Genomic DNA, 12,645 nt, shown 5'->3' on the forward strand with positions numbered 1-12,645 from the left:
GAGGCACAGGGTCAAACTGATTTGCATATGGACATGTCTGAACTGGGGTGACAGAGTGGGCTAAAGAACGGTGATGGATTAAACCCAGATCTGTTGACTGGGTGTGAGTGTTTGATTGGTTCAGATGCTCCGTCCATCACCACCCCCTTTTGTGCCTATGTATATGAGTAAACCATGTGTAGAGAGGAAGTGGTTCCAGGTAAGAAATGAGAATACTTTGTGTTACATTGTCCACACATAAGAGTCTCAGTCTACAGACACTGATATTTAACTCAGACTCCACTTCAATTATGGAACAGTATGTTACGTAATTGTATTTGTAATGTGCGCTAATGCATAGCTTCTTCGTACTGAGCTGTAAACAAAGCAAACCTATGGCCTTAAAAGAGTTAAAAGAGGAATCAATTTGTTGTTAAAAGCCAAGGTGATCACCTTACCATCTATGGCTTATTTTGATTGTACACAAATGGCTCCTGGGAAAGAAAGTCTCTCTCATTTAGCGGGAACCTCTGCTATATCCAGGCATTTGTCCCAGTGATGTTGTCATAGCAGCAGAAACCTTCCTATCCATGGTGCGCCTTGCTCTCCAACTTTTAGCTCTCTACCTCTTCAATTTATTTTTTTCTGGCTTCCTAGTCTTCTTCTGTGAGTTTGAGTAGCGACTGATGAGCAAATAAAGGTTTTTATGTACATTATATATGCATCTTCAATATGATTATTAAACATGATGAAATATCATATGGTTTCCTATAGTGGAACATCTGTATTGCAGTGGATAAGCAAGGTCCGCATAAGTGAGTATATTGGATCCTGAAGAATGGGAATTTCAGAACAGGCTTCCTAATCTCTTCTAACTTGTTTATCTTGATTTTTATGAACACTTCCATGTTCCCCAATGTATTGCCACCTGTTCACACCATAGTCACACCATGAACCTGTGCTATGCATTTTGAGTTACTAAAGAGGCTGAAGGCCGGAGAGCTACTTACCAGAAGAACATCATATTGTATGATGTTTTGATTTGTCGACAAATGTTTCTATAGTCAGGAAGGGCATGCAGCTATATGAATCTGCTAAATATATATGCAATTATTCACCAATAACATAAAAACATCTTTTAGATGGCAGACAATTATTATTATATTATTCTGGTCCTCCTGTACTTGTTATTCACCTAATTTTTAAAGGTTAAAATATGCTTCTCCTTCTTCTTAAATCATTACTTTCCTAGATAATCAGTTAATAAAAGGAAGTGAATTAAAATCGAATGAGAGCTTAGTGGTGGAAGCTGAAGCAGGTGAATTTAATCAAAACCCAGTGCTGAAAAACTGCACCTCAGTCAAGATAAACAGCAATTGATCAATTCAGACAATACATTCTAAACAGGAATGAAACGTCATCATTATCAGAACAACTGAGCTCGAGCCTAGTCACTGTCCTAATCTAAAGTAAGTTTTCACAACATAATACAGCTTTCCCCTACAAATGATTACATAATCCTACTTAAGATAAATAATAAAAATGATAGCTTGTAAATGAACTAGAGACAACATTTATTTAGTAATAAAAACAGCTAATTCTTAAGACCTTACAATAACACACCCAAATGTACTCTTATGTGTACCCACACCACAGATATTACCATGATCACCAGAAGGTGAACTTGAATCCAACACACCACCATCCTGATTCATCTGAACACTATCTTTATCCATCAACAACGCAAACTCCTTTGTCATGTTACTTCCCAGTGCTGTCCTTCATAGTGGATTAGGGCCACTCTTGCAAACCACCAACCTACTCAAATGTCGAACTCTATTGTCACTTAATTTGGCAACATTGGTGAACACGTCCATAACTTCGAAAGGATCTGACAATACATCATCTCCCTTGCAAACCTTGACTGTTGTTTAACGTTAACACAATCACCTTTTTTTTCAAAACACATTCATTGACACCTTCCACTAATCATACGCCTTTTTGTACATTAACTGTGCTTTCAAAATATTGTCTTTCACATCAGGAGACCACTCAGCCACCTTACATCTCATCATCCAACTCTGATTACCTTTAGTGAAAAGTATCCTCCCATGCATAATAGAAAATGGGCTATATCCAGTTAAAGTGGGAGTGATGCAATACGCCCAAACCATATCCTCCACCTCTCCTTTCCAATTAAATGCATTGTTTCTAGCCAATTGTAATGCTCATTTCTCAATTTCACCATTACCCTCAGGATGACATACTGAAGTGTGCTAGGGCAAAATACAATTCCTTTCCAGGAACAGTTTGAATTCAACAGACATAAGTGTGCACCATTATCGAAAATAATCTTCCTGGTTAGACCTTCTCTATGAAATAGTTCTTCTAAAAACTTTACAGCGGAACTGATATAAGCAGACGCCACTTAGAAAAAGAATCCCCAATTGTCATCACAACTAGTTTTCTTCCATCAGAATCGAGGACTGGTCCTATAATATCAACACCTACTGTCTCCCAAACCATGTTAAGAAACTCAACCATTTGAAGAAGTGGTCTCAAAGTGACTTGTCTGCCCCCTCATATTCAACACATGACCTTACCAGAGTTTCCATTTCTTTTTCTAATCCTGGCTACCAGTAAAACTCCTTCTCTCTCCATTTACTGCTGACAATCCTCAAACGTCCCTCATGACATAATTCCAAAATTATTTTCCTTAACTGGTCTAGAGGAACAACATTGGAACCTCTTAGTAAATTGCCTTCTCCAATCATAGTTCATTACACATTTCTCAAAAAGCTTTTACATTAGAATTCAAGTTACACCTAGGAGGCCAATCTTGCTCCACATATTCATCCAACAGCTTCAACAGTCAATCTTCTTCACTGGCTTTATTCCATTCTTCATTTGAAATACTCTTCTAAACTTCATCATTCAACCATGATACACTAAAACCCTCTATAGTCTCCTGAGAAACCTCTTCCAACAGCAAATGTAACCTACTCAAGCAATCAGTTACTCAGTATAATCATGGTCCAACAACCTCAAAGAAATTAAGCAATTCTAGGAGTGGTATTAATTAACCTTTTCGTTAGTTAAAACCTTGATCATATCTCACAACAACATGTGATTCCCAAACAAATTGCCTAAAATGCTCTAAAACCCAAACAACAGCTAGAGATTCCTTCTCTATAAATGAATGCAGTGCCTCAGCTGGAGACAATGTCCTTGAAGCGAATGCAATTGTCAATTCCTTCCCTTGCAACTTGCATCAGTAGTTAGAACAGTCCGTAAGGTAGAATCAACACTTTGGATAAGGTTAGCAGTACGCAATCCACTCTTTTACAGCAATAGACAACAATACTTCTTTTTGACAACTATCAGACAAATTTGACCCTATTCTTCAATAACTGTCTCATAGTATAAGTTTTTTCAGAAACATTCTTAATAAATGTATAATCAAATTGAAGCAACCCTATTAAAGACCATAGATCATCCTTACTGGTAGGCGATGGTGCATCAGTGATAGCTCGTAACAAGTCTGGTTTAGGTTTAATGCCTTCATGTCTTACTTCATGGCCAAGGTAATTCAATTTCTGTACAGCAAAACTACAAACTTAGCAGTCAACCCACACTTTGTTATCACAAGTGTCCTTGTATTTTCCCATAATTAGGATGTTATCTTGAAAAAAAACACCCTTTCATGAGAATGGTACAATGTGTCCATTAACTTTTGCTGCTGCTGACTGTAACTTAAACAGCATACGTACATATTGGAGACCACCAGGAGGGTCATAAATGCTGTGAATTGTTTACTCTTGGGTTGTAAGCGATTCTGATGATATGCCAATGACAGAAGAAAACCATGGCATTTCTTTCATGAATGCTAACATTTCATTTATCTTATGCAACGGGAACCTTTCCACAACAACATGTTACCTAAAATCAACACTCAACATATCTTTCCATTCGAATGTCTAGCCACCACCAAGAGTATAATGGGTAGATTTCTTGCTTTATGTATCTTGGGTGTAGCATTCCTCTTAGGAGCTATTTTATCCTTTCAAGGCAATAATTTTTCCTGGAAACACACTGGGGAATTTACTCAATATGCATTGACCGACTGCATCACCTTCTCCCAAATCCATCACTTGTTTCAGACTATTTGGGATCAAAATGACATCCAGAGCCCACTGATCAATCCACACAAGGTCAGACGGACATTCTTCAGCCAAGTATAATTTACCAATAGCATTTCGTTTTATAAATGAAAAAGAAACGGTGCAGTAACCTATCATAGGAAATGGGTCTTCGTTTAAATGCAATGGTTGAACATCAGAATGAAGCAATTCTCAACCTAAAACCATGACAAATTGCTCTTCCCATATGTTCCTTATCCATGTTAACGTATGGGGAGCCAAAATCTGCTACAATCGACATCTTCACATTCCGAAACTTAATTTGTATGCACCGGTTTATTGTGGGATTTGGTACGTGGCACACATACTGTACTCTCAAGATGTTTATCAATTTCAACACTCAATATACAATCATTGTTTCCATCCATTTCTATGCTATCTTTCTCGGAAACCGAAAATGTTGCATCTTACTTCACCACTTTTACTTTATCTTGGTTTCTTTTACAGGCTCTAGAAAGTGACTACTAATACCACAGAAGGAACACTTCTGATTTACTGCAGAACATGTCTTATAATAAGCTAACTGTCCCTTACTCACACATCTCTAACATATCCTTTCATCACTCCCTTTACTAAAATCTGTCTTTTTCCGAATACCAACTCTGATAGATTCTTTTCCTTTCTTTGCAACCTATTTACGTTCAGTTTTTTCATTTTGTATTTTGCCTACATAATCTGCGTTATCTTTGTTTTTATCAATAATGACAGTCTTGGCACACTTGCAAGAAACTTCAGCCATTTGCAATATATCTCGTACATCCTTCAATTTTCAATCCACTTGTACCCATAACCTTTCTTGAATAGCTTCATTGTTCACATGCACTATAATTTGATCTCCGATAAATTCATTATGTAAAGTACCGAATTTACAAGCAAGAGCACGTTTTTTTTAAGCAGACACCTAGGGCCTGGTTCACAAATCTAAACTTACATGCTTGTGTAAGTTTATACTTTTTCAGTATTCACAAAACTGGGTTTTAATAGTACATTTATAAGTGTGGGGAGTCCGCAGTCAGAGCACATAAAAAGATAGGAGTTTAGGTTTACCTTTATTAATCAGGCCCTGAGTCTTAAATGCTTTCATCCTGCTCTTCAGTCCCATAAAACAATTGGGATGGTGAATATCAATGCAAACACAAGGTGCAAAATGCTAATTTAAATGCATTAATGATGGTGAAAATACACCCCCTCTGTTCTTTTTGTATTCTTCATACAATTGTAAGTTCTCAAATATTCAGGATCTAAGAAATGTAAAATAAGTGGATTCTTCCTCTCAGGTGAAATGTCATTGTCATCGATTGTTTCAATATAGTTAATAAAGGACTCCTTCCTCTCAAGCCATTTTAAGGGTGGTTCACCTCTGACCACCATAAAGGAAAGATGAGGAATTAAGGAGAATGTCTGTGCAGCAGACATTACTATTAAAAGATGGAAATTATTGGTATATTTGAGAAAATAATGTAGTGCTTCAGGTAGTAACACACTATTCATGAACAAAAGTCAAAATAAAAGTGAAATTGATTGTATTGTCACCACAATAATTAAAAATTACTGCTAGTGGCAAATGACACCCTGCAGCAGAAGATCGATGCCCAATAAACATTTCCAATGACGTAGAGGTGCATGTATATAGAATTAAAGAGTTAGCTGTTAAGACACTACCTCCGGTGAAGTTCACCAACCAAATGAAGATGTCAGTACTTCCTAAGGAATGCGCACATCTTCTGACCACAATGAGCAATGTAGTAATGCTGATGCAAGATGGTGACTACAAAACGTGACCTCGCGTCGGACATATCTGACCTCAAAGGCAAAACGATGAGGTACTGAGATCCACAATGGGTGCTGGCAAGCGTTACCACACGTTGCACATTTCCTGATCTCCAATGTAATGCATCACTTCCTTGTTGATGACATCCACATGCAGGCTTCTCTAGTGCTGTATTGGCTTACAACTTGCACTAGGAGAAAATCAAGAATCCACTAAAGGACAACAGTAAAAGCCAAACACGAGTTGCAAGAGAGAAACAATTTCACTCTGAGGAGAAGTGCATGAGCGGCACACCTTTGGGAGAAGACTTCTGCAATCAAATTGCTCAATGCTGGTTCCTGAATAGTACAGGCTCTTACAATGGGGTTCTTTTGTCAACCGGGATTTGTCGCCACATTTGTAATGATGAGCACTATGAAGAAGAAGTTGAAGAAGGTAAGTTTAATCATTCTAAACAGTAAAAAAATTTCATAATCAGGGCCGGACTGGGCCTAGCAGGCACTGGGCGTTTCCCCGGTGGGCTGCCAGGGTGGGGGCCAGTTTTGGGCTCCCTGGGGGACGTTTTTGGTACCGGGTGCCCAGCAATGTCCGCCCCGGTAACAATGTTCACAATGTCCGCCCCCGGTAACAAAATCGGCTGAAACCGGCCCTTGCAAACAGCGTGGCTGCACACCCTCAGCCCCCCTGGGGGGCCGGCCGAGCAGTTTGCCAGGGCCGATTTTGGTTCCCAGTGTGGCCCTGGTCATCATTATCACCACAATGGTACTGAGTGCAAGCCTAGTTATGCTCCTAATCTAAGTAAGTATTTACAACATAATACTTGAGAGAATGTACAAAGCTCTAAAGGGGACTTATCGTAATATGTGCCAACGGCTAGTTGATTTTCTTGTGGAATGAATGGAAGCGCCTTGTGCACCTGGCAGCAGGGTCACTAGCAGAACAAGCACCATGCTTCTTGTGATCTTTACCTATATTTGTGTAAACGGTCTGCTTTTTGGAGTTTCACCTTGTTCTTCAGATTAGAATACCCCTGAATTAATTTAGTCATGTCCACATTCTTTATTCCTTCCTTTATTTCCTTCTTGATTTAATCATGACCATGTTCTTCCTACAGGCTAGAAGGCTATATTCCAAATAACTACGTCACAGAGGCAAGAGACCCCCTGGAAATGTATGAGTAAGTACCTTAGAAACTCATTGCATTCTGTGCCAAAAAGAATGTGTCACTGTCAATTAAGGTTTTGATTGATCAAATATACCAAGTGATTAATTGCAAGTTCCACATTGCCCTTTAGCATATTATAAAAGTGTAGTTTTAATGCTTTCGTGAATTATAATTGACAGTTAGTTGAAGGTGCTGTGAGACTGAGTTTTTCAGGAGAGGCATACTTCCTCTCAGCCATAACTAGAAGGTGCAACCTCTGTTACGTAATGGTCACGCAAGGGGCAGTGCTTGATGGTTCTCTTGGTTTGGATGTTGGAAGCTCAGTCAACCGAGTGGTTTTAATTAAAACACATTACATAGGTGAGAGGAGCCACTGACTCATGCTTCTTATTGTAGAAACCAAACACTGGACTTTGATGGACTAAGATATGGTGCACTTCTGTTATCTTATAGCTCTGGCACACTTCATGCAGCCTAACACCAACACAGGCAACCTTGCACGACGATTCAAGGGGGCCTGCATTACAAGCAGGATTGTTTTTGTGCATGCCTTCCTGCACAAAAACAATTCTTGGAGATAATGTCCTCTTTCTATGTGCGGTGCAGAACGCAGCACACATTGAAAGAGGAAGTAACAAGGAGATATGATGATATTTCTCCTTGTTACGCCAGCCTCAAGAAAGCACACCATTTTGAGGCAAACTCAGATTTACCGCCTTTAGTAAATCTCGGTTTGTGTCAACATCCATGGTTGGTTGAATTGGAATCCCATGCTCCACCCAAAGAACGTCTCCCCGACGCAAAGTATTGCCAGGTGGTGGTATTCACTGACTTGCATTATGCAAAGCTCCTCAAATCAGTCTTTGTGTGGCTCAGTAAATCCGTAAATATATTTTGCATTGTTGCTGCGTAAAAAAGTGATGCAACCCTGACGCAAAGTGTTAGTAAATCTAGGCCTTTGTAATTAAGGATTAATGTATTGGAAACCCATGAACAATACATCATGGTCTATTAACCATCCACAACTCATTTCATCTCCTATTAATTGTTGATTTATGCTTTTCTTTGACCATGTACAGTGCTCTGCCTCCTTGTGGTTAGGGTTACAATGAAGAATTAACCTATACATATATACATGACCAGTCTGTTTAACACTCCTCAGGTTTGAAGGTATTAGTTATTATGAGCCATGAATACATCCTTAGTGGGAAAATACAATGATATAGTTACTCACTGATGAATAATCTAGTTCAGGGCATCACTGCATGTTTATGGTGAATACATCCTTAAAGACATGACAGTAGCAGAGGCACTTGAATCACTGAGATAGGAATTGTAGAAGAAGTTGGGGTTTCATGTGAAATCTGATAGGGTTCTCTTAGACATGTTAATCCATAGCACGCAGTGGGTCATCTACAGTAGGGCAGTCAATGTTTGTGAATGAAAATTCATCATTTCTATAGACTTCTGAGTTTTCCTTCTCAAAAACCTATGCTATTTAATATACTACAAAATAGATTAAGAGGCCATCCTTACATGTCCTGTACCATAGTCTAAGGAGTGTCAATGTTTGAGTGTTCCTTCCCAAGCAATCTTTCTGAAGTAGCTCTGTGAGTGCAAATGGAGCATGTCCCAAGTAGAGGATCTTCTCCCTTCTCTTCCGTAATGGGTGCTCTTAATATACAAGGCAGGAATAGCAGGCAATCCTATTTTTTCAATTGTTTTCCTTCTCGATGTCTCACCTAGAAAGCCATGCATCAAATCAACCCCCAAACTTTGCTGAGCTTCTCAATATTTCAGGAAACAAACGCAATCTGAAGAGTAGCTCCTAGCTCCTACTTGAAACACATGCATTCGAAACTTGGCATGTGCTAAACAAATCCTTCTCCGGTACAGCATCATCTTTCTGGAACTCTCTCCTCGGGGATCCTTATACAGAATCAATCTTTTACCATTCAGGGAGAACCTGAAACACACCTTTTCCAGCCTGATTCAAATGAACCAACTGAAAACAAATCAAAATCCCCAAACACAGTCTGAAGCGATAAACTCGAATGCACAGTTACCACGAGCTACATCTATAATGGACCTGGCATCCAACTCACCTCAATACTCTCAAATCAAACTTCGTTTTGCTTGACTCATTTGTGTTTCATTGGCTTTTTTGTGTAGCTTGTTCTACTGTATATGATTGAGTTCTCAGTAAAGTGTTCCAGCGCCTCACAGTGTAGGAGCACTACGAAAAGCAAAGTAAAATAAATAAATACCCACCTAAAGTATTCTCTCTTTTTTTTCTTGAAGAAACTTTTGACAGCTCCATGGAGCCTGTTATTCTTCGGTCTGCCCTGTTCCCATGATGCACTGGGTCAGGGACAGACTAATTTGCATACAGCCAGGTTCTGAAACTGGGATGGTGCAATGAGCTAAAAAACGGTGTTGGATCTAGCCCTGATCTCTTGACTGGGTGAGAGTACTCTGCTTAATTCAGAGACTCTGTCCATCACCACCCCTTGTTGTAAATTGTTATTCTTCGGCTGCTTTGAATACATCCCATTCTAATCAGTGTTTTTCAGTTCAAAAGCAATGTTCTATCAGGCTTCAAACTTTTAATTGGGTTATTGTTTTTCTTTTAAAGTGCCTGTGGGCTAGAACAAAGTGCACTGCAAGCAGCTAGCCCCAAAAGAAGTCTCACACCATCATATTTCTTCTGGTGAATTTGCTCACCTATGTACTCTGCAGCAGCAACGCTGTGTGGTTGATCCACCTGATAGTGTCTCCTTTAAATTGTCATTGGCAGGGCTTAGCCACCACTCCACCACCATACAAAACTCCATTTTGGGCTTTGGATGCCCGGTGAGGAAGTGCTCATCAAAAGACTCACCAAAAGACAACAGCCCATTCAAAACACACCTGCTAGATTTGTCCTCAATCTCCCACAACCATCTCGCATCACGCCTCATCTGAGGGCACCCCATTGGCTATGATACGTAAATGTGCACAGTGAAAGCTTCTTACCCACACATTTAAAGCACTATGCAATACAGAACCACCCTAGCTGAGCAGCTGTATACATTTCCACCAATCCAGAGACACTTCTGCTCAACCAGACTCTCACGTCCCACGCATACACAAAAGTAGGTATGGAGGTCGAGCCTTCTCACACATCACTCCTAAAGCTTAGAACGACCTCCTACGCCACATCAGAGCCTCCTCCTCCTTTCTTTAATTCCTCAAGAAGCTAAAAACCTGGCTCTTCGAGAAAGCCTCCCGCACCCCCAAGGCTAGCCTCACACACCTGCAAAGCTCTAGGATAACCTAATGGGTGCTAAAGAACTATAAAAATAAACACAACATAAAATCAACGATCAAAACATACACTGTGATCACAGGAAGTCTGTCAGAATCTTGTGTGTGCTCTCCTCACATGGCCTGATGCTAATCAAGCCACAAATGATGCAGAACCACGTTATCCTAAGGATTGACAGTGACATTGTTGAACTTTCAAAGTTCTCTCATGAGCCTTTTTGCTGTCTACTAGTAGACATCCAAGCATTTCTGCCTCTTGTGAGTAAATGCACCTTCTTATGGATACTTTTACCTCAGGTTCCTCACCAGTTGAATATCCGAGATGCCAGACTGGATCGAGAAACTACTGACATGGCTCTCTTGCGCCAGTAAGTAGTGTGTGTTCCATTACAAAGCTGGAAGCAGGTCATGGTGACAACACTGGAGCTATACAGAGCCCAACCCAGCACCCTGACACCAGTTCAATTTGTCTGCACTCTCTAATGCTGATCTGGAGCTCTCTCCTCAGAGGGTTTCTCTTCAAAGATTTTTCTCAATAGCCCAAACTAACAAATTCTAGTGCGGTTCTTTAGTGACACCCCCTTCTAGAAAGTCAAGGATCAAGCCCTGTCACACCTGTGACAGGTAAATGTCTAATACAGACATGTATGATTGTCTGTGGTGCTTGGGCTCCAGGCATGAGTCCAGGTTGTGTGATCAGTCCCGCAGCATGCTTCGTAAAGCCGTCAAGGAACGGATGGCTTAGTTATTTATGGCCGTTCCCAGGATGACCATTGGGTTGGCATCCACCTGTAGATTCCTCATCAATCCCAACCTCCACCCTGTTCTGAAGGATGGTCAGAGGTCTCTTTTTTAAAATGCCAATTTAAATTATTGCACCACACTTATGTGATTTTCGCACCTCAGTATGCAGGAGCACAGACAAAATGGACAGGTAACTAACGTCAGGGTGCCAGGGACGGCGCTAATTAGCTTCAGTGGAATCACCACCTTTTTTTCTGGCATCCTGATGAAGCTACTGCCACATGCTGGAGTGGGGGAGCTATATCAGAAGGTTCCAGATCCTGGAATATTTAACAGGTGATGAAACTGAATGTAGATAGAGTATCCACTAAAAGATCTTTACCGAAGGTAAGTAACTTTTCTCATTCCTGTCCGAACACATCTACTGGAAGCCAGACGCCTGATCCAAATGGCTGTCTCTTAGTGGATAGGACTGAAGGACTGTACCTCTCATCAAAATGTAATGCTCGATTAATCCCTCAATCCAACCTAAGCAAAGGTGTCTGACTGAGGCCCGGTGAAAAATTACAAGAACTTCTATTTTACATCTGTTGTCCATGCTACAAAATGCTTGATATCAAAGTTTTTGAGAAATAAGGGACAATTCAGTCGGTAGTGAGTGCCTTTTGAAATATTAACAGTATTTTTCCTATTATTACAATATCATATAAATGTAAAATGCAAAGGTATGTACTAGATGCCTATGTTCTTATGGACTCAAATGTTTCTATTGAACTTTCCAATGCTTACAGGTGTGCTATGCTTATGCTTATAAGCACAGAGCACACCATTGGAAATGATAAAGGACCATGGGATGGCATAGAAAAGACCTTAACCATTCGATTGTATTTCGGTTTGATGTTAGGAACTTTGGCCACATGGCCTTAGTTGTTTGGCATTGTTACACGTTGCTCAAATTGCAGATAGGCGAATACAATTAGAAAGTGCAGGAAATAAATTATAAAAAATAAATGCTTAATAATGTAATTACAGTCTCGTTACAAGCAGCTACAGGTGTCTGCTGCAGAAACCTTACATGCAATTCTTTATAGAGTGGACTTTGGGCCAGTCCCTTGAACATAATTGGATGGCATTCCAGTTGTCTGCTCTTTATTGCATGACTTTCCTTTCTAGTCCTGTGTTTGTCCACCATGGAGGATTTCATCTTTGCCTGACTTTTTATTAGATGAGTTGTATCCTTCCACTGCTGATATTACTGAACTATGTTTCTTTTTATATACCTGTCTTGTTCCTTTCTCTGTATTGGATTAGAGTTAGCTTCTATAAATTCCTCCACCCTGGCTGTCCTCTCCCACAATCCTTTAGAGTTTTGCCTTCTCCACAGTGCACCATGCACCGAATAATGGGCTTCAGATAGCCTGCATCTTGTTCCGCAGCAATTTACTTGTACATCTTACTGAGTCTCGAAATGCGCTTGATTC

General features: G+C 40.0%; 1 protein-coding gene across 1 annotated transcript in view; it reads left to right on the plus strand.

The window, feature by feature from the left end:
* The window catches only part of BTK (Bruton tyrosine kinase), a 531,602-nt gene that overhangs the window by 334,122 nt on the left and 184,835 nt on the right, over positions 1 to 12,645 (plus strand). Inside the window, exon 9 of the mRNA XM_078685905.1 lies at positions 7,064 to 7,126. Coding sequence (XP_078542031.1) covers positions 7,064 to 7,126 — 63 coding nt within the window. The remainder of the gene's footprint in view (positions 1 to 7,063; positions 7,127 to 12,645) is intronic.

Source organism: Lissotriton helveticus, chromosome 4_1, assembly GCF_964261635.1.
Source record: "Lissotriton helveticus chromosome 4_1, aLisHel1.1, whole genome shotgun sequence".
Lineage (NCBI taxonomy): Eukaryota > Metazoa > Chordata > Amphibia > Caudata > Salamandridae > Lissotriton > Lissotriton helveticus.